The sequence below is a fragment of the Rhinoderma darwinii genome, chromosome 1 (assembly GCF_050947455.1).
Source record: "Rhinoderma darwinii isolate aRhiDar2 chromosome 1, aRhiDar2.hap1, whole genome shotgun sequence".
NCBI classification, from domain to species: Eukaryota; Metazoa; Chordata; class Amphibia; order Anura; family Rhinodermatidae; genus Rhinoderma; species Rhinoderma darwinii.
In genome coordinates this window covers 291,068,106-291,090,720 of record NC_134687.1, presented here as the reverse complement: position 1 = coordinate 291,090,720, position 22,615 = coordinate 291,068,106, and the positions used below count along the sequence as shown (strand labels likewise).

The 22,615-nt window shown below is 42.9% G+C and overlaps 2 protein-coding genes across 7 annotated transcripts in view; one reads left to right on the top strand and one right to left on the bottom strand.

Moving 5' to 3' along the window:
- Positions 1-2,833, bottom strand: part of HAUS8 (HAUS augmin like complex subunit 8) — a 178,193-nt gene extending 175,360 nt beyond the window's left edge. The window contains exon 1 of one of the 2 annotated variants that reach the window (XM_075825313.1): positions 2,261-2,833. In XM_075825313.1, the coding sequence (XP_075681428.1) occupies positions 2,261-2,274 (14 nt within the window). In that variant the 5' untranslated portion in view covers positions 2,275-2,833. The remainder of the gene's footprint in view (positions 1-2,260) is intronic. The other variant, XM_075825314.1, reaches the window with a different exon arrangement.
- MYO9B (myosin IXB) overlaps positions 2,463-22,615 on the top strand; it is a 209,155-nt gene continuing 189,002 nt past the window's right edge. For all 5 annotated transcript variants that reach the window (XM_075825311.1, XM_075825308.1, XM_075825307.1 and 2 more), the window contains exon 1: positions 2,463-2,813. The gene's annotated coding sequence lies outside the window, so the exon portion shown is untranslated. The remainder of the gene's footprint in view (positions 2,814-22,615) is intronic.

Here is a 22,615-nt window from a genome sequence, read left to right as displayed (position 1 = left end):
TGCTTATCACCTGGGAAACAAAGGATCAAGCACATTTAAAGAGACTATCACCACATTATAAGTGCCCTATCTCCTACATAAGGAGATGGGCGCTGTAATGTAGGTGACAGTTTTTCTAAATAAAAAGCTATCTATTTTTACCACGTTATTAGCGATTTTTAGCTTTATGCTAATGAGTTTCTTAATGCCCAAGTGGGCGTGTTTTGTACTTTAGACCAAGTGGGCGTTGTACAGAGGAGTGTATGACGCTGACCAATCAGTGACCAATCAGTGTCATGCACTTCTCTACATTCATTTACACTGCAGATAGCAATATAGCTATATCGCTATGTGCAGCCACATAAACATACTATAACGTTACTGCAGTGTTCGGACAATGAATAGACATTACCTCCAGCCAGGACGTGATGTGTATTCAGAATCCTAACACTTCTGTAGCATCTCTGTGAGATTTCTATCAAGGCAAACGTAATCTCGTTTACATTGTAATCTCGCGAGATTACGTTTGCCTTGCTGGAAATCTCACAGAAAAGATTCAGACGTGTCAGGATTCTGAATACACATGACTGGGGGTATTTAAAAAGTAAAGCATATGAGACTAGGATATCAATCTTAGACGAGCTGCGGGAAAGAATAGTGAACATTTCGAATTCTATCACACCAGATGTTATAAATAACGTTAACGACACGTTTTACGTTCGCTTAGGACACTCAAGTTGTTGAAGGACATCAGTTCGAACATTTGATTTAATACAGTAATTGTTATGTTTGTACTAACACACGTCCTCGGTCTTGCTTTGGTTGGCCGGACAACGCACGCGCGCGCACACACACACAGTAGAGAGGGTTTGGAGTCGTTAAATACCGGGGTCCTTATCTCGGGCGGCAAGGTGAGATGTAAATCCAACCGTGCGACCTCCGCGCGGTACATTTTGGGTAATGCGAACACCGGCGGTAGCCGATAATGAAAATTATAACGTTAATCGTTTTTGTATTGAAGAGAGCTTTCAAATGGAAACACGCCCCCCCCCGTGCCATTTAATATTTTGCTGCCCCCCGACCACACCACCCCCAAGGGGGTGGGGGTGGCTTTTTTTGGCGTTAACTGGTAGATTTTATGACCCCATTAAATCCCTCCAAATTTCAACCCCCTACCTCAAGCCGTTCAAAAAGTTAGAAGGGTGTTCCCGAACTTTTGGTGGCCACTGTATATTTAACGTATACAGCCAGCTTAAAGGGGTTGTCAAAAATAACCCACAGTTCATTTGCCGCCATGTAATACTACATTCCCCCACCGTCACCCTGTGAAAGGGGTTGTCTGTGATGAGGAAACCACATAAATCCATGCTGACCGTGGTTTAGGCTGGAGGAAGCGTAATGGTGGGTAGTTTAAGTGGTTGGAAGGTCCCTAGAATGAGAAAGATTGGTCTCCGTTCCTGGCGGAGAAGTGGAAATACATAAACTAAATGGTAAAAAGTATGTGGAGCTCTAATTATGGAGTTGATGTGTTTTAGCCACACCCATTGCAAACAGGGGCATAAAATCAAGCACACAGACACACAATCTCCATAGACTCACACATTGATAGTAGTATATGTCGTACGGAAGAGCGAAGTGACTTTAAATGTGGCAGTCACAGTCTGGCAATAGTCAGTTCACAAAATTTCTGATCTGCCCCGGTCAGCTGTAAGTGCCATCATTGTAAGCGGAAGCTTGGGCTGTTAAATTCTGAAACGCGTGGTGTAAAAAAAAAAAAACACTTATCCTCTATTGTCTAAATAACTACAGATTTCTAAACGGCTTCTGGAAGTGACATCACCGCAAGAATGGAGCATCAGGAGCTTCATGAAATGGGTTTCCGTGGTCGATCAGCAAGCCTATGATCGCTATGTGCAACGCCAAGCGTCGGCTGGAGAGGTGTAACGCACCCTGGGGCAGTGGAAACGGGTTCGCTGGCGTGATGGATCACATTTTACTATCTGGCAGTTAAATGGATGAATCTGGGTTTGGCGGATGCCAAGAAAACGCTATCTACTCCGTGCAACGGACTCCAGAACGAGAATCCAGGGGTACGCTTTTTTTTTTGGGACCAGTAGACTGATAGCTTCCCATAAGATTTGAAGAACAGCTGAATTTTGTTTTGAAAACTCTACTTTTGCTCACAGAAACGAGGGGCAGGAGCTTCGAAGTAGAAGGTAACACACAGTTACAACACTGTCAAGTTTTCCTTTCTATCTTTAGATACATTTTAAATACTCACCCAGCTTCTGCCATTTCTTGACTCTCCCGCCAAATAGTTTAAATTCCGCTAACTGCGCACGGTTGGCTTTGCCACAGAGCAAATAATAATTCAGCGACTATCTATATCCCTTCTCTTGCGTCTGGAGGACCGCCGCTCTTGAAAGTGTTCTCTATGGTAAAGGCGGCGTTCCTGCCGTTCTCTCTATGATGATGATGGTGGAGGAGTCGATGCTTGGGACGTCTGTGTGAGGAGGGCTGGAGTAAAGTTATAGCTGTGACGTCACGGGGAGGAAGTAAAGCGAGGGGGAGCAGAGAGCGAGCATAGCTTCCTTCTTACTCTCTGCAAAAAGAAGAGCTCTGTGAAGAGAAGTCATTGTGGCGCTAACTGAACCACAGGAAGGAAGGCAGAAAAGAAGAAGAAAGAGGAATGTAGAGAGCAGATAAATAGTATTCGCTACCGCTGGACTGCGACTCCCCGGACACTAGCTCAATGGGACGCTCCAGGCTCTGCTGTTAACCCTCTAAAGTCTGACGTGCACCTCTCCTTGGGAATGGCCCTGCAGGAGTGTGAAGTAAGTGTGTTCTGTCAGAGAGCAGAGTGGGGGAGCAGAGCGTCTGACAAGCCATGCGTGTCTGTCCTGAGACCTCCCGGCTCTATAGCCATTAGGTGGAGCTGATCGGACCTGACTGCTTGGTATGAGTAATAGCCAGCATCACCCTGACCAGCAACGAGCAGTGGATGAGCTCAGTGACTAAGGGCAGTTCTGCGTAATCTTACAAGGGAGGCGCTTTTACTGAAATTCTCCTGTTTTTCATCAACTTCCTGTGTTGAACGTGTAGCCTTGGATGGCATGAAGTAATCGAGGCAGTGAGCCCCACCTTTTTGGAGCTGTGTATATATGTGTGTGTGTCTCAATTCCTTATGGTGTTCTTGAAATGACTTCAGACATGGGAGTGCTCTGGTCATGGCCCGCAGTTATTGGGCTGTCACCTGGCTCCAGACCACTGACTGATGTCATCTATTGATGGGTTTTATGTGAGCCTGTGTCTCCTTTGTATAGACAATGATCCACTGATGGCAACCACAGGAGATTTCAGGTTCCACACGCTTTTATAAGTTATTTACTTTTTATTTATGTATTGCTTTTTTGTCATTACCTATTAAAGTTGCTTCAGAAGTGGGATTTCATTTTAAACGTCGCTTCTCCGTATAGACGATCCCTATAAAAAGCATTTTGGGATGATAGAGGGGATCCTTGTTCAGGTGTAAGCGCCATTCATTTTAAAGGGCATTACGTATTCCATTCAGCGGGTGGTTCTCCTGGCGATAATTGCTATGGCATGGGATCCGTTTATTGCCCACTGATAAAAAGCTCTCTATCAGACAACTTTTTTTTTTTTTTTTTTTTAATTGTAATTATTGCATAAGTAAAAGTTATAAAATATTCTAATATACAATGGAGAGAAGTTAACGACGTTCCTATGTTTTCTAGTGTAGAAATGACGCAAACGGCCCAAAGTTGCAAAACAAATGTGACTTTTTGTGTCGTTTGCCCCATTTTTGAGGATTGTATAGACCGGGTACAATTGTATCCACTTCTTAGGTTCTGTTTACACTTGCGTCATGATTTCCATTTTTGCAGGATATATGACTGATCCGTTCTCACCCATTATGATCTGTTATCGTAAGTAAATAGAGGAAAAAATGGATCGGTCATGTTAACATCAGGTGTCGATTTTTTTCGTTTTTACGCTATTCAAACTGTCAAGATGCGAATGAAGCCTGATAAAAAAAACAAAAACTTATTGAGGTGTGAACAGAGCCTTAAGGCCCTTTTACACGGGCGAGTTATTGGGCAAACGAGCGTTCATATAAACGTTCCCGATCATTGCCCTGGGAACAGGGCATCTATCGGCCCATTAGGGTTGCACAATGCATCGAAACTGATACTGTTTCGATACCGTGCACCCTCAAACGGTTCAATACCGTAAATTTATGTATTTGAAAGCTGTGCAGCCGCAGTGTTGTAATACATGAATGTAGTCACTAGTATGATGTAATGTGGCCGCACAGCTAAGTATAGTGATACATGAATGTTGTTAGAGCGGGGCTGCAGTTGTGTAATACAGCCATTGCCCCGCTGCTGACAACAAGTGTAAGTGCGCACGCGGTCAGCATGATGTGATGCGGCCTTCGCTGCACTCTTGAGCGCCGGCACTGAAGACAGAACATGGCGGGCGCACTACAAAACACCCCCATGTTCTCTGTCTTCAGTGCCTGCGCCGCCGCTCATCAGTGCAGCGCCGGCCGCATCATCTCATGCTGACCACGCGCGCACTTATTGTCAAGAGCGGGGCAATGGCTGTATTACACAGCCTCAGCCCCGCTCTAACGGCGGAGTTCAGAGAAACCTCTCATCTTCGCCGCTATTCCCCCTGAATGCTGCGGTCAAAGCTGACCGCAGCATCCAAGGGGAAAATGAGATTGGGGGAATCCCTGTGACGTGATCGAGGGACATGCCATATATGGTCAGACAGCCCAGAGTCCACTGAAGGACCCCAGGGCTGTCTGACCATGTTTCCTGTTAGGACATACCTGTGTGTGTGTGTGTGTGTATATCTCTATCTAGCAGTATATTAAAGTTTAAAAAGAAAAAGTAAATAAAATTAAAAAATACACATTTTTGTACAATAAACATTACAGTATACACATTCGGTGTATTTGTAGCGTTATTTAGGATTACGCTGTTAAGAAATAAAATAAAAAACTGCTTTCTATCACTTATTAATGTGAGGCACGAGGTATTCTGAATTTTGAACCTCCATGCGCCTCACGTTGAGGGGGAGTTCACACACAGTTTTTGGACGCGGAAAACGCGCCAAAAGAACGGCCGAAAATGCCTCCCGTTGACTTCAATGGGAGGTGGAGGTGTTTTTCCTCGCGAGCGGAAATACCTGCTCGCGGCCGAATGAAGGGCGTTTACGCTTCTGACCTCCCATTGATATCGCTGCGTTGTATGCCCATGGCGCTCAATGGCCGCCAAAATTGGCGTGCAGGCAGAGGAAAATCTGCCTCAAAATTCCAAACGGAATTTTGAGCCACATTTTCCTCCTGCAAGAAAATCTGTGTGAACCCAGCCTTCGAATTAAGCGTCTTCTGCACACGTTTCTGAATGAGATGTCAAGGACATGTTGTTACTCCGCATAAGCCTTTCCCATCCACCTTGCCTTGCATTTCTTGCAAAGAAACAGAATCTGCACTAGGTGCATAAAAAAGATTTCCGCTTCTGGGGCACCATTTGGCCATCGTTTTTGACACCTCTAAAGTGAAAGTTTATGGCACTTATTAATACCATGTTTGCTTTTTCTGCTTAGTTTTCCACATTTGCATATAAATAGTTGTCACTGCACCAAAGCCCATCCATTCCATCATAGAAGTAGCTGATTATGTCGTGTACTCTCATGACCGATTCGTCCATATCTCCCCGTGTCTGTGCGCAAACCTATCCATAGAAGAACTTTCTCAAATGGAAATGCACCAATAGGGGGACGACGACGCTATAAATGATGCAGTCATGTGTGTACATCAGGTGACCGCCACAACTGTATAGCAGACTGTGTGTGTGTTCTGTAGCCGCCGCAAATGAATGGGCGTTTAGGGAGTTTTCCCATTAAACAAATTTATCACCTATACTGTGGAATACGTTACAAATGTGTTTAGGGAAAAAAAAGTAATTTTTTAATGGCCAGAAAAGCGTTTGTCTGACAGCCTTCAAAAAAAATGGACTTACAGAGACCAGCGGGGTGGCAGGAGAGCTGCATACAGAGTGTGTATAGTTTTGCTTTCCTGCCTTTATATAGGTCTCCAGCTGTACGATAGAGCTGTCATTAAATCCCCACCGACTGTTTACTCTGTCCCAGTGTACACAGCACAGCTGGCTGGCTACAGAAAATGAGAAATGTCATCATATTGCATGCGCTCCAGTGACCAGTGTGAAAACTGCAATAATTCAGGATTTTGTTTAGATACATAGTTACATTAAAAAAAAAAAAACAATGAAAAATTTAAATCAAACACAAGATTGTAATATGTAATTCTCCGGTGATACATTTAAGGGTATGTTCATGCTGCTTATTTTCGGGCCGAAAAACGGCCAAAAAATTGGAAGCGGAATTGATTTCAATGGGAAAAACGTCGTTCTGTTCCGACGGGCCGATTTGAAAAAATGCTTCATAAAAATAAAATAAAAAAAACGCCAGTGAAAAAGAAGTGCATGTCACTTCTTGAGCCGTTTTTGGAGCCGTGAAAAACGCAAGTTTCAATCTGTGTTTGCTCTGTTTCTTTCCTATGGGACACCAATCGCCACCGTGTACCCCCCCAAATATTGTCTGAGCTCACGTGGCCTGGTAGTGGGTTGTTTTTACTTGCTGTTTTGCATTCTTCGGTCTTCCGAATTGAAGTGGCGCCCAAATGACTAACATTAATGAGATATACATAACCTATGCCATAAATGTCCACACATGTGTGCATCTCTCTCCATTCTAGTCTATAGAAGTTACAAATAGACTAGAATGCCCCTCTCCTCCCGTTATTGTTTGCTGCACAATGGTGGTGCTTTTACTAAACATTTGACATCACATCCTACGCATAATGGCATTTGCTTGGCATATTTGCCTTGTATTTCTGCAGCGTAAATATACACTGCGAAATACTTTACAATGTAAGCCTATGGGAAAAGTGTTCTGCAACGCAATAAATTGAGATGTCTGAGTTGTGGAATTATTATTTTTTAATAGAACAATGTACAGTTTTCCACAGCGTGTTTACAAGGCATATACGCCATGTGTGACCTCACTTTACTACGGCATGTGAGGGTCACGGACCTTTTCTCATGTATCGATGACCTATTGGAATATGATTTTAACTGGATTTCCCCTTTTAAAGAGGCTCTGTCACCAGATTTTGCAACCCCTATCTGCTATTGCAGCAGATAGGCGCTGCAATGTAGATTACAGTAACGTTTTTATTTTTAAAAAACGAGCATTTTTGGCCAAGTTATGACCATTTTTGTAGTTATGCAAATGAGGCTTGCAAAAGTCCAAGTGGGTGTGTTTAAAAGTAAAAGTCCAAGTGGGTGTGTATTATGTGCGTACATCGGGGCGTTTTTAATACTTTCACTAGCTGGGCATTCTGATGAGAAGTAACATCCTCTTCTCTTCAGAACGCCCAGCTTGTGACAGTGCAGATCTGTGACGTCACTCACAGGTCCTGCATCGTGACGGCCACATCGGCACCAGAGGCTACAGTTGATTCTGCAGCAGCATCAGCGTTTGCAGGTAAGTCGATCTTACCTGCAAACGCTGATGCTGCTGCAGAATCAACTGTAGCCTCTGCTGCCGATGTGGCCGTCACGATGCAGGACCTGTGAGTGACGTCACAGATCTGCACTGTCACAAGCTGGGCGTTCTGAAGAGAAGAGGATGTTACTTCTCTTCACAGCGCCCAGCTAGTAAAAGTATTAAAAACGCCCCGATGTACGCACCTAATACACGCCCACTTGGACTTTTACTTTTAAACACACCCACTTGGACTTTTGCAAGCCTCATTTGCATAATTACAAAAATGGTCATAACTTGGCCAAAAATGCTCGTTTTTTAAAAATAAAAACGTTACTGTAATCTACATTGCAGCGCCTATCTGCTGCAATAGCAGATAGGGGTTGCAAAATCTGGTGACAGAGCCTCTTTAAGCTAGTTACACGTGCTGTTTTTTTGAGCCAAAGCCAGGGGTGGATCCAAAAAGAGGCATAAAGGAAGGACTGATCTGTCTCTTCTTTTGTACCCACACCTTTGTTTGGCTCAAAAAAAAATCTGCAGGAAAAACTGCAAAAAAAAACGACGTCAAAATGTTGCATGTCTAGGGCTATGTCAACACGTGGCGGATAAGCCGCGTGCTCTACCTCCGAATTGGCGCGTGGAAAATCTGCAGCGAATTACAGTAGCAGCAAAGTGGATGAGATTTTAACAAGTCTCATCCACATGCTGGGGAAAATTTCCGCACGGAAACTGACCTGTGGTGCAGATTTTTTAAGCTGCAGAATCTCCATTTTTGTCGTGAATTTCACTCCTTTAACCCCTACCCGCACGAGGAAGTAACTGTACGTCGTCGCGGGAGGTTACTTCCCGCACGAGGACGTACAGTTACTGAGTTTTTCCCGGTGCACACTGTCGGCGACAGCTGACACTCCACTCTTGCCGACCAGCGGTCCTTTGCCGCTGATTTTGGCAAATTAACCCCTTAAATTCGGCGATCGGTTGCAATGGCCGAATTTTGGGGGTTTCTAACATATCGGCAGACCCCGGTCCGAAATCGCGGGGTTTGCCGATAGTATGGTAATCGGAAGCCAAACAATGGCTTCCGTGTCTGCCATGGACGGAAGCCCATTAGGACCAACCTTCGGCTGGTCCTGATAGGCTTCCTGTCAGAGTGACAGGAAGTCACTGTGTCGTTCCCGATGCACACTATCGGCGACAAGGTGTGCATCGGGAACTTGGAGATCAGCTGTCCCCGACAGCTGACACTCCAGTGTTGCCGATCAGTGGCTCATCGCCGCTGATTTTGGCAATTAACCAATTGCAAGTGTAAAAAGTTAATAAAAATGTTTTATAAAAGTGTAAAAATAAGTTTTTGTTTTCCTATAATAAGTCATTTATTATAGGTAAAAAATGAAAACGTTAAAAAAAAAGTACACATATTTGGTATCACCGTGTTCGTAACGACCCAAACTATGAAACTATAATGTTGTTTTTTCCGAACGGTGAACGCCGCAAACAAAATAAACTGAAAACTGTCAGCATCGCTATTTTTTTGGTCACCACCCCTCCCAAGATATAGAATAAAAAGTGATCAAAAAGTCGCTTTTACCCCAAAATAGTACCAATGAATAGCGTGTCTCAGAAAATATATTATTTTATAGAAACGTAATTTTATTGTGCAAACACTGCAAAACGTAAAAAAGAACTATACACATATGGTATCGGCGTAAACTTATCGACCCGCAGAATAAAGTAAAACATAATTTATTGCGCCTGGTGAACGCTGTAAGAAATAAAGAATTTAAAGCGACAAAATTATATTTATTTTTTTGGTCACCTTGGCTCTAAAAAAGATCCTGTGTGGTCAAAATGTTCACTATACCCCTAGAAAAATTCCTTTTGGGGGATTTCCACTGTTTTGGTCCCTCCGGGGTGTTGCAAACCTGACACGGCACTGAAAACCAATCCAGCAAAATCTGCGCTCCAAAATCCAAAAGGCGCTCCTGCCCTGCTGTGGGTCCAAACATCCGTTTACAACCACATATGGTGTATTGCCGTAATCGGGAGAAATTGCTTTACAAATGTTGGGGTACTTTTTCTCCTTTTTTATTCCTTGTAAAAATGAAAAAATTCTATGTTTCCTGCAAAAATAACCGTGGGGTCAAAATGCTAATTATACCCCTAAAAAAATGCCTTGAGGGGTGTAGTTTCCAAAATGGGGTCACTTTTGGGGGGTTTCGACTGTTTAGGTACCACAAGACCTCCTCAAACCTGACATGGTGCCTAAAATATATTCCTAAAAAAAGGAGGCCCCAAAATCCACTAGGTGCTCCTTTGCTTCGGAGGCCGGTGCTTCAGTCCATTAGGACACTAGGGCCACATGTGGGATATTTCTAAAATCTGCAGAATCTGGGCAATAAATATATTGAGTTGCGTTTCCCTGGTAAAACCTTCTGTTATAGATTTTTTTTTTTTATTATTACAAATGAATTTCGGCAAAAAAAATGAAATTTGTAAATTTCACCTCTACTTTGCCTTAATTCCTGTGAAACGCCTAAAGGGTTAAAATACTTTCTGAATGTGGTTTTGAATACCTTGAGGGGTGCAGTTTTAAAAATGGGGTGATTTATGGGGAGTTTCTAACATAGAAGGCCCTCCAAAACCAATTCAGAACTGAAGTAGTCCCTGAAAAAATGGCCTATTGAAAATATGAGAAATTGCTGCTTAAGTTCTAAGCCTTGTAACGTCCTAGAAAAATAAAAGTGAAAAAAAATGATGCCAACATAAAGTAGACATATGGGGGATGTTAACTAGTAACTATTTTGTGTGGTATTACTATCTGTTTTACAAGCAAACACATTTAAATTTAGAAAAATTGTCATTTTTGCTAATTTTTCACAAATATTGAATTTATCGACCAAATTTTTTTCACTAACAAAGTACAATATGTCACGAGAAAACAATCTCAATCGCTTGGATAGGTAAAAGCGTTCCGGAGTTACCACATAAAGTGACACATGTCAGATTTGAAAAAATCATCTGTGTCCACAAGGCCAAAACAGGCTTCGTCCTAAAGGGGTTAAATAAGAGCGGTAAAGTTTGGAGTGAAAACAAAACAAAATCTGCAACAAATTGACAGTACAATACTGTGAATTGGGTTTTAAAAACTCCATCCGCGTGTAGTGTAAAAAAAAAAATCTGTGCTGAATTTAGGGTATGCTCTTGTTTGCCGCATGTCAATTCTGTTGCGGATTTTCACTGCGTATTTAACCCATTGCATTGCATAGGGTAATATCTGCATCAAAATCAGCATGTAACATATTTGCTTTGAAATCCGCAAAAGAAAGTATGCAGCATGTGGACTCAGGAGGGTTACGTGTTTTTTTTTTTCTAATTTTCATAGCAACAGATCCGTCAAAAATGGATTGCCCATGGATGGTGTCCCTGTGCTGTCCCTTATTTTTGTGTTCCTATTGACTTTAATGAGTGATGCAAGATAGGATGCGAAACGAATGAAAGTAAAGCATGCTGTGATGTTTTGTTTTTTTTCAAAGGTACCTGTGAATAGCTCCATTGACTAAAATTGGTCCGCGTGCAGTCTGTTGGACACACTGACATCACACAGACATCCTCTGAATAAGCCCTAAAGGAAAGACTGATGTATCGCCCTTCTTTTTTTTTTTTTTTTTTTTTTTTTTTTTTTTTTTTATATCAACTTCACTTTGACAAAAAAAATGGACCAAAAACTGCCCTGTGTTAACTCCACTCATCCTTCTGATTTGGTTTTCTTTACCACAGCAGAAGTAGTATATTAAATTACAGTGAGGAGATAATGTAACAATACATGAGTCCCTCCATAAACTCGGCTGATTTAAGCTTACGGCCATTTAGCCTGCATTCACAGATATGCATTCAGAGATATACAATTAACCCTCCTCCATTGCGAGAATTAACTAGAATTATCTATAGTTACATTTAACTGCTGCTACCTCTTGTCTGAGTTTTCAATCATGACGTGTAAACCTCCACAAAATAATGTTTTAGCCAGTTTAGTTTCTGCCACTCTTGTTGGAATCCTTGCATTTTATCCCTATGTTTAGCGTGTACGTCACGGAAAACTCCCAACGTATATGCTAAACGTGTCCATAGGGCTTCATTCGCACGACGGAGGCGAAAAGGGTGTCCTTTTGCCCTCCGTCGGGCTGGTGTACATCAGTATCCCATTTAAAAAAAATATATAAAAATTGAGGGTGGAATAATGTAGTAGACTACGCTATTCCACTTGGAGGGATCCATGGGAGCCTTTGTGTCACGGATGCCACTCCATGACATCCGTCAGAGGTATAAGTTAAACGTATACCTTGGGGATCTTCCCCAGGGTGGAAGTCTCCAGGCAGAGCATCAGGTGGCACTCTGCTCGTTCTGGCCCTGGGGTAGCCCCTGAATTCACTGTCAATATATGGACAGAGAAGTCAGGGGCTACTCCAGGAGCGGATTTTCCAGCCACAGCATTGGTACCGCCATCTCAAAGCTCCTAACGTCACGGTCCGTGTATAAGATCCTGGAATCCTTGGCCAGAGCGTCGCGTATTCCGGCATCTTAAAGCTCAATGTATGGAGAGTAACGTCAGGGGCTCTTCTAGGGGCAGAATCCCCAGGCCAGAGAGTTGCCAATGCTCTGGCTTGGGATTTCCGGGATATTAAATCTAACATCACTGTGATTTACTATTTGAGCAGGTTATGAAGCATTTCAATAATTTTTGGGAAAAATCTTTGCTGTTATTATGAATCTTTTTTGCAGCCTTTGAGATCTGTTTAGCATTTTGCACTGATGATATATTCGCCCGTATATAACCACCTTGCCATGTTCAGACTTAGGACCTGTTCATATCGCGTTTTGGCCCTATGTTTAGCATGCACATTGGGAAAGCTCCCTTTGGTACACGCTAAACATGTCCATAGGGCTATTAGCCTGACTGAGTCTTTTTGGCCTCCCTCGGGCTGGTATAAGTCGGTATACTTTTTTTTTTTTTTTTGAGGATGAAATAACATATACTATGCTACGCCACCCTGAGGGATCCTGCACAAAAACATATGCTGCACGGTATATGTTGTTTTTTACATGGCAACCTATGTGTGACAGATGCCACTGTAACCTGGGAGAGCATCTGGGAGCACTCAGCCCGGGGATTCCGGCCCCAGGGAAGCCCCTAACATCACTACATATATGGACAATGATGTCAGGGGTTTTCAACTAGAGAGTCCCCGGCCAGAGTATCGGTAGCGCTCTGGCCAAGAAACCCCTGACGTCACTGTCCATATATGGACAGTGAGGTCAGGAGCTGCTCCAGCAGCGAAATCCCCGGGTGTTTCCGACACTCTCGCTGGAGTTTCCGGCATATCAAATCCCCTGACCTCTTTTGTTCATACATGGACAATGATGTCAAGGACTCTGGCCGGGAACTCCATAGTTAAAAGCCCCCGACATCGCTGCCCATATATGGACAGTTGCATCACAGACTTCCCGGTACTTGGTGCTTAAAGTAGCACTGTGCCCGGGGACTTCGGGCAACACATAACACCGTTTGCATATACAGTTGGATACATTGATGCCTTCGATTGGAGTTATATGTCGGGACTCCTCCCGATGTATGCCTTTGACAGAAGTGCAAAACGTAATGTGAACAGGCCCTAACTTGTCTTTGTTTGTAACCTAGTCCAAATGCCAAGTAGTTCGATGGGAAAGAATTTGGTTGTACTTTCTGGACCGTTCTTGAGACGTCTGAATGCTAGTGATCAGATGTTTGTAAGTCTTCTTTTTGTACAGATCTGCTGTGCAATTTGCGGTAAATTTAAGTTTAAATAAGATTACTCATAACCTCTTGTCTGCCAACTCTCCATAAATATGTTATACTAGCATTTAGTCCATATCATTTACAATAAATATTTATTTTATCCATGGTTGACCAGAGTACATATGTACAGTCTCTTTCCCAAACTTGTGTGGCATATTAAGAGTTAATGCCCCTAGGTGCATGCACCAACATATGAAAGTTATTTTCAGAGGCACGGAGAGGGGGTGGGGAGGCCAGGAAACAGTGCTAGGTTTTGTAAGACTATGGCCACATGAGACTCTCAGTTAAAAAATGCCCGTACTGTGCCGTGGAGAAAAAAGGGAAATCCCTAAACAGCCCTTCATGTATTTACTATTGGTATGTAAATCATGCATGTGACATACAGAACTGACTTGCCATACATTTTCAAGCTGTTTATTGGGTATACACGGTTTTTGTTTTATTACCACATTTTGTTTTTTAGGCTGACACTGTCCTTCCACTTAACTAATGGGCAGGTCGGGTTCTGTTGCATGCTGGGGAATGAGGAGACATGCAAATGGGAGGGCCAAGAGTCTGGATATAATGATGTGGAGCAGGATGGGTTAACTTAGGCTTGTGATAAAGATGATAGTCTCCAGCAGCCTGGAAGTTGTCTAATCTTCTCCCTGCTGTACAAGAGCTCTTATCTACTTATCCTCCATGTTTACAGCTTAATATCCTCTTGAATGGAGTAGGCCATAAATTTACTATATTTAAAGAATGTTACATCATTAAAGGCCCATTTACCCAATAATCGGGAAAGAGTGTTCGTTAACGGGGAAGTGAACAGCTAATAGACGAGCAAATGATCCTTCCTCGGCTGATCACATCTTTTATGCAGCCTATAAAATTATCATTGTGGGGAGAACATTTCCCTGGGTAAACGGGATGTGCAACCGACAATGATGCAAACAGAAGGGGACTGAACGATCGTATTAAAGAGGCTCTGTCACCAGATTTTGCAACCCCTATCTGCTATTGCAGCAGATAGGCGCTGCAATGTAGATTACAGTAACGTTTTTATTTTTAAAAAACGAGCATTTTTGGCCAAGTTATGACCATTTTTGTAGTTATGCAAATGAGGCTTGCAAAAGTCCAAGTGGGCGTGTATTATGTGCGTACATTGGGGCGTTTTTAATACTTTTACTAGCTGGGCGCTCTGAAGAGCAGTAACATCCTCTTCTCTTCAGAACGCCCAGCTTCTGACAGTGCAGATCTGTGACGTCACTCACAGGTCCTGCATCGTGACGGCCACATCGGCACCAGAGGCTACAGTTGATTCTGCAGCAGCATCAGCGTTTGCAGGTAAGTCGATCTTACCTGCAAACGCTGATGCTGCTGCAGAATCAACTGTAGCCTCTGGAGCCGATGTGGCCGTCACGATGCAGGACCTGTGAGTGACGTCACAGATCTGCACTGTCAGAAGCTGGGCGTTCTGAAGAGAAGAGGATGTTACTTCTCTAAAGAGCGCCCAGCTAGTAAAAGTATTAAACACGCCCCGATGTACGCACATAATACACGCCCACTTGGACTTTTACTTTTAAACACACCCACTTGGACTTTTGCAAGCCTCATTTGCATAACTACAAAAATGGTCATAACTTGGCCAAAAATGCTCGTTTTTTAAAAATAAAAACGTTACTGTAATCTACATTGCAGCGCCTATCTGCTGCAATAGCAGATAGGGGTTGCAAAATCTGGTGACAGAGCCTCTTTAAGGATTGTTTGTCCACATATAGGGCATTGTCCTTTGTAAAAGGGACCTGTTAATGAGCGCTGATCAACTTGTTCTATCTGCCTGTCTAAACCAGCCTTAAGTCACTTAAGTAAAATGCCATTGTTTTTTTCAGTTCTAAATATTTACATTTAGAGAGGCAGATTTATGGCTCTGTTCACATCTGCGTTGTGGTTTCAGTCATAAATGGAAATTACAAAGCAGTGCTAAATCCGTTGCACAACAGACATTGGCCACGATTAAACTATCCCATTGACTATAGTGGTCTGTTGGGTTCCACCGAAGTGTGTCGTTTTGATGGGAAAAATATCGCTGCTTGAAGCACTATTCTTCCCATCAAAACGAATGGAGCCTCTGATGCAAATGTAAAAGAAGCCTAAAGGTACAGTTGCACGAGCAGGTTTTGTGCCAATTTTTCTTTTTCCCCTCGCAATTTGTGCCATATTTATCAATCCAGCAACGGAGAGGTTTTAAAACTGCTTAGAACAAAGTTCACACTTGCCCAAATGTTACATGGAAGTTTATCTAGAATTCGAAAAAAAAAAATGATGTGACTTCTAGGACGTCACCGCAATTGCAGATTGCCATGGTAAAATAATGAATGCATTAACATATGTTCACAGTACTTCACACAAATCGGTAATGGTGTGGTAGGTGGACTCCCCATGATGGTTTTTTTTCCTTCTTTGTGCTATTGCACAACCACCAAATGTGGTGAACTTAGTGTGTGGTAGGAGCACGGTTTGAGAGTTCTGAAAGCGTTTCTCGACCGTTGCTAGGCTGAATTAATTTTTCCAGATATATAGGGCGTATGTACGACAAATGTATTAAGCTTAGCATGTCCATTGCAGTAGAAGAAGGTTCCTGCTACAGAAATCTGCCTCGTGTCAGATTTTTTAAATTCTTGGTATTTAAATATGGGATGAAACAGAGCCCAGAAAAAAAAAAACAGAGTATATCATGGTTAGAGTAGGTATTTTTCTTCCTTTACATCTAATCTCCCTAAACTTTTGTAAGGCATATACACTGAATGGCCTCTTTAAGAGCTATCCTTCTAATAGCACTTTCTACCTCCTTTGGTCCTCAGAACTGCAGCAATTTGTCGTGGCATAGATTCCATTAAGTGTTGAGATTGTTCTGCAGGAATATTGGTGTAATGAATCGGGGTGGGGAGACGACAGGTGAGCCCTAATCTACCCGCAACTCAGTCCCTGCCTACTTGCACAGCCCATCCTAAGTGACGGCGTACAACTGGGCGACGGTCCCTACGCTCAGTAAGTGCAAGCCAGACAACCCAAGACAAGGGCACACAGAAGCAAAGGGGAAGTCGGGGCAGTTGCCCACGGAAAACCGTGAGCAACAGGCAGTGGTGAACGAGCCGAATCAAACCAGGAGAGTACGTAGTAGCAAACAGAGCAGGAGAATAGTCAGGCAAGCCAGGGTCCAAAAGTTACAGCGGTCAAACAGGTAAATAGCAGGAATAGCAGAGCCAGGAAACCAGAGAATCACAGGCAAGGAACATTCTGCAAGTGAGGGTATAAGCAGACCAAGGTCGGGAGCTAGAACTGTCAGGCCAGGCTGTAATAGGTTCTCCCTCTCCTCAGCCTGCAAGCCTGAGTGGTAACAGATCGCGTCACTCTAGCAGACCTTGGAGCTGATGAAGGCTGATTAACCCCGGGCGTCGACACATAACCTGTGTCAGGCAAACCCTTTACAATTGGCCCATGCAGACAGAATAGCTTCTCGCAGTTGCTGCTAAAGTGTCCTTTTGCCATAGGAAACTGCTGCCACGAATGCTTAGGTAAGCCCTACTGGTCAAATGACCATCAGAGGTCCCAGGGTGTGTCGATTAAACATTCCCCACACTTTCTCCACCTCCACCAGCCTGAACGGTTGCACCTGACAGGAAGGATTCATCGATTCATGCTGCTTGCACCAACTTCTGACTCTTCCATCAGCACGGTGAGAAATCTGGATTCATCTGACCAGGCGATGTTTTTCCAGTGCTCAGTGATCCAATATTTGCGCTCTTTTGCCTACTGTAAGGTTTGCTATTCTGTTTTCCTTAGACAGTAATGGCACTCTTAACTGGTCCGTCTGCTGTTATATCCCATCCGTTATAAGGAACGACAAATTGTGTTTTCAGACACGCTAGTTGGAGCACCAGCATTGTATTCACTGCAGTTCGCTTGACTGTACATGACCTCTTCATCAGAACAAATCTTCACATCCTCTGATTTAATTCTTTGAGGTGTTTACTCTTTTGCTGGATGTTTTTTCTCGATCACACCATTCTTGGTTTACTCTCGACATGGGTGAATGAAAATACCCCACTAGGTTGGCAGTTTTTGAAATACTGGCCCCAGCTAGTCTAGCACCGATGACCATGCCTCATTCGGAGTCGCTCAGATCACTAGATTTTTCTCATTCTAATGTGGATTCACACTGAAACTAATCCACAGAAAACGTGCTCACTTGATTTTATGCTGCAGTCCGGGGTCACGTGCGTAATTGGGATAGGGCATAAAGTGGCCATTCAGTGTAGCACCCAGGAATTCTGTTTGAAAAGATATGCTAAAATGTTATTGCTTACTACTTTCTCCACCCACCCCCTCCCCTCCCCCGCAAATTTTTAGGTGACCGAGGCAAAGTGTAACTAAACATTTAGCAAAATTCTGACATGTCATGTCTTGATTTGGTTGGGGTCTGAGCACTGAGACCCTCACCAATCGCTAGAACTAAGCAGCTGAAGCCATCTGGGGAGCGCTCAGCCACTTTGTTTCTGTTTGGCTTTTTCCGGAAAGCTGATGTATCGTTGTACTGGCTCATAGAATTTCTATTGAGTCCGTACTCTGATCCAATGATTTCCGGAAAAAGCCGAACCTAAACTAAGCAGCTGAGCGCTCCCCAGAGCGCTTCAGCTGCTTTGTTTTAGCGATTGGTGGGGGTCTCAGTGCTCGCATCCCCACCAATCCAAACTTCTGACTTGTCGCTATGAAATGTCAGAAGTTTGTTAAACGTGAAGCCTCCTCTATTCATATTGCAGATAGGAAGTTGGGGAGGAGCCACAGGGGTGAAATGTCGCTTTACGCTAGCTTTTGTGTTTTAGCACGAACACTGCAGTCTAGACTTTTCTCAGACTGTGCCTTGTCTGTTAAAATCCCAATTTGAGTCTGAATTGGGCAGAGAACTCGTCTACATATGTTTTGCAGCATTGGTGAATTCATAAGTGGTTTATTTTTTTTGAAGGTTTTTCTTTTTGGGGGATTTTGGCATCTTGTGTTTTAGCAAGTCCTGTTTATATGCATGTTACAACCTTCACTTCAATCAGTGTCCCTGCACTGCTACGTCCGTACTGCTGAGCCTAAATGCAGTTTGCACAACCCCATCTCTTTTATCGCAGTCTTATTTATACACAAAATAAATATTAGTTGTGGCATAATGTAATAAAACAAAAACCTCACCTTTTGATGATTTAGAAGATGTATTGAGTGTGATTGACAGCTCTGCTCCGAGGTCCAGTTATGCCCTACGCCTCTGCTGAGAAACAACTGCACGTGGTCATCGATATTGTAAATATACTTTTCATGGATAAGCATGAGTGCTCAGAGCATACTAAATATTATATGCACACACATGCATTATATATATAATTGTTCTTCTTTTTTCTTTTTTTTTTTTTTTTTTTTTTTTTCAGGGGGTATAGTCATATATCTTATTTTGAATTCTTACTTTAATAAAGTCTTTGCAACTTTATTGTATTATTTGACGTTCAGTTGGGTTTTCTAATAGGTGGTGTACTGGTTCTGTGTCCTCTGTATGGACACTGTAACCTTGAGTTTTCCCTAATCGGTGTCTGGTGGTGTAGAACTCCCCTCTACAGGAAAATAATCACAACGCAGGTGAATATACAGACTAAAAAAAGAGGGAACTGGTGCAGGAGAAATCGCAATCTCAACACAAGCTTTTTTTTTTTTTTTTTTTTTTTTGTGACATGATCTGAATTTTAGTAAAACTTCACTTAGTTCTGCTCTCTCACTTATTAGTTTAGAGACAGTCTGATAGGGATACAGTATCTCCTAATCTCCCCACTTTTCTACTGTAGTAAGTAAAAAGGACAGGTAATACACATTGCATCTTTAAGGCTTCATGCACACGACCATGCCCGTAATTATGGGCGCGGAAAGCCGGACGTTTTTACGATGCGTGCTCCCATTATAAAGTAAAGGAGCACAGTCCGTAAAATAAAAAAATAGGATGTCCTATTTTTTTTCGGCAGGTTTCTACGACACGGGCACCCTCTCGTAGATGTACGGGAAGGTGTCTGTCGGCCATAGAAATGAATGGGCCCGTAATTACGGGCGATTTTATGGTCGTGTGCATGGGGCCTTAATGTGTTAATGTTCTGGTAATACTTAAAGGGATACTCCGACCAAAATGAAAGTTTGCCATGTGTTCTATTAAGGATTTCCATGTACCCGTTTTTTTTTTATATCCTTATTCTTGATGCTTCTATCACTAAATATCACGCTGGGGTGGGGCCGGTGCATAGCAACCGTTCGGTAACACTTTTGTTAATGGGGATAATAACTCATACAGGCACCAGGACTTCCTATATGATGTAATTACATGGACTGTTCCACACAACGTTTTCCACAAGGGGGACAGGAACTCCTATCAGTTATTGCTGTTGACTAGACAAGCTCTTGTCACACAGTTATAATGGAGAAGATCACAGCTCAGGCTCCCGGACTGTGTAACTTATAATCTCTAAGCTCAGAAATGGTCCTCTTGCTGCCAATGTGATGCTGTACTGATTCGTCATGCGATTTGATAGCGTAGAGGAAGAGAAAGCGGGTGAAATCTAAAAATCAAGATGGAGTCTGATCAGACAGTGTGTGTGTGTACCTACCTATTAAGACACCCCCCTCCCCCTTAAAGGGATTTTCTGAGAGTATTGGCCAAGGTAGGAGGGATGCAAAAAAAAAAGCCATTCCCTCACAGATCCCTGTCGTTCCAGCACCGCCACTCTATTCCCCTCCCCCGTCGCTGTTTATTGACATAGCCACTGACCAGTGATCATGTGGGTATACGAGCACATCATTGCTGCAGCTCTCAATACACAGTGGCGGGGAGGAACAGAAGCGGCGGCGCTGGAACTACTGGAATCCGTAAGGTGAGCAATGGTTTTATTTTCTTTGCATCTGTTCTACCGTGGCCAATTTTTTAAAAATAACCTGGAAAACCCCTTTCAACCGCCTTGTGGACACAGCCCATTTCTTCAAATCTGACTTGTCACTTAATGTGGTAATAACATTGAAATGTTTTTTGTTTTTTTTTTTGTTTTTTTTTTACTTCAAGCCATTTTTGAGGTTTTCTCGTGACACATTGTACTAGGGCTAGACAATGAATCGATTAAAGCGAAACCGAAATTTAGCGCAATTAATTGACGTCACCTTGCACATTTCGGTTTTATTTATTTTTTCCAGGTTTAAACTGTATCTGCATCTTCAGGACGTAGATGCAGTTGAATCCAATGGTAAAGCATCGAACCGTGAGGTCCCTGCTCTACCATTCACTATGTATCGCCGGACGCGAGGCAGTGACTTGATCACGCCTGTCTATATGTACATATTTTATCTTTATTAGGCACTATTGGGGCTGTGTGGGGTCAGCTATGGGGGCATTATACAGCGTGGGGGCAGCTATGGGGGATTTTATACTGTGTGAGGGCAGTTATGGAAGCATTATAGGGTGTGGGGGCAGCTATGATGTGCCTTATACTGTGGGGACAGCTATGGGGCATACTGTGGGGGAAATCTACTATATGGGGGCAGTGTCAAAGGGTATATTACATACAGTAGTATACAGCAGACTCGGGATAAATATTCAATGGCGCAGCATGCAAAAGGGGTGTGGCCTTTAATACTCTTTCATTAATCGTAATCGAGTTTACATGTTCAATTAATCGTGATTTTTATTTGGGTCATAATCGCCCAGCCTTAGGCCTCATGCACACGAACATATTTTTTCCCTCCCTGTAAATACAGGTCCTTGGTTACACATATTCGGCCCGTATTCCACCCGTATTTACGGGCACGTTTTCTCTGCAAAATTGCACTTATCAGCAGCCCCTTCTCTCTATCAGTGCAGGATAGAGAGAAGGGACAGCCCTTTCCGTAGTAAAAGTAAAAGAAATTCATACTTACCCGGCCGTTGTCTTGGTGACGCGTCCCTCTCTTGACATCCAGCCCGACATCCCTGGATGACGCGGCAGTCCATGAGACCGCTGCAGCCTGTGATTAGCCTGTGGTTGGCTGCAGCGGTCACATGGGCTTTAACGTCATCCCAGATCGTTTAACTCTTTCAGCACCCTGAACAGTGACTATTTACTGACGTCACCTAGCAACGCTCCCGTAGACACACGTAGTCGCCCGTAATTACGGGAGCCCCATAGACTTCTATGGGCCTGCACGTGCCATAATTACGGCCTGAAATAGGACATGTTCTATATTTTTCAACGGCACGGGCACCTTCCCGTAAGCATACGGGGAGGTACCCGTGGCCAATAGAAGTCCATGGGCCCGAAAAAATGTGGCGTTTTTACGTTCGTGTGCATGGGGCCTTACATTGTTCTTTGTTAGTGTTTACAATTTGGTAGATACGTTCAGTATTTATTTGTGAACAGCACCAAGATTGAGAATTTTTAAGACCGATAGTAAAACCACATAAAATAGTTACTAGTTCACATTTTCCATGTCTACTTTATGTAGGCATAATTTTTTTGAATTTCCTTTTTGTTTTTTTAGGACGTTACAAGGCTTAGCAGCAATTTCTCAAATTCTCAAGAATTTCTAAAGCCTATTTTTTAGGGACCAATTCAATTCTGAAGTGGCTTTGAGGGGTGTGTGTGTATATATATATATATATATATATATATATATATATATATATCCTTGTAAATCACCCCTTTTTAAAAACTGCACCCCTCAAAGTATTCAAAACCGCATTTAGAAAGTTTCTCAACCCTTTAGGCGTTTCACATGATTTAACGCAAAGTAGAGGTGATATTCCAAAAATAGTTTTTTGCAGAAATTCATTTTTGCACATTTGATATGTTTTGTACCACATTGGAAAAGGGGCGTAACTTAAATGTGCCAAAAATCTTGATCAAAATTCTGTTGCAAGATGCGCCAAATTTATCATACAGCATGTGCCACCGTGTTAAATTTGACACATTTACTTACTTCCCTGTCTACGTTTTTATAAATCTTGGACCGCAGTAGTAAGTTTGCAGATCAGCAAACCGGTAGTTGGTTATAGGGTCAGACTAAACTTTTTCCAGTATCTTAAACTGAAAATGTAATCTATTTTACAATAGTTCCTATTCCTTTTGTAGCTCTGGAAAAGATTTGAATGTACCCCCATCGAATAGTTGTTCTAGGAAA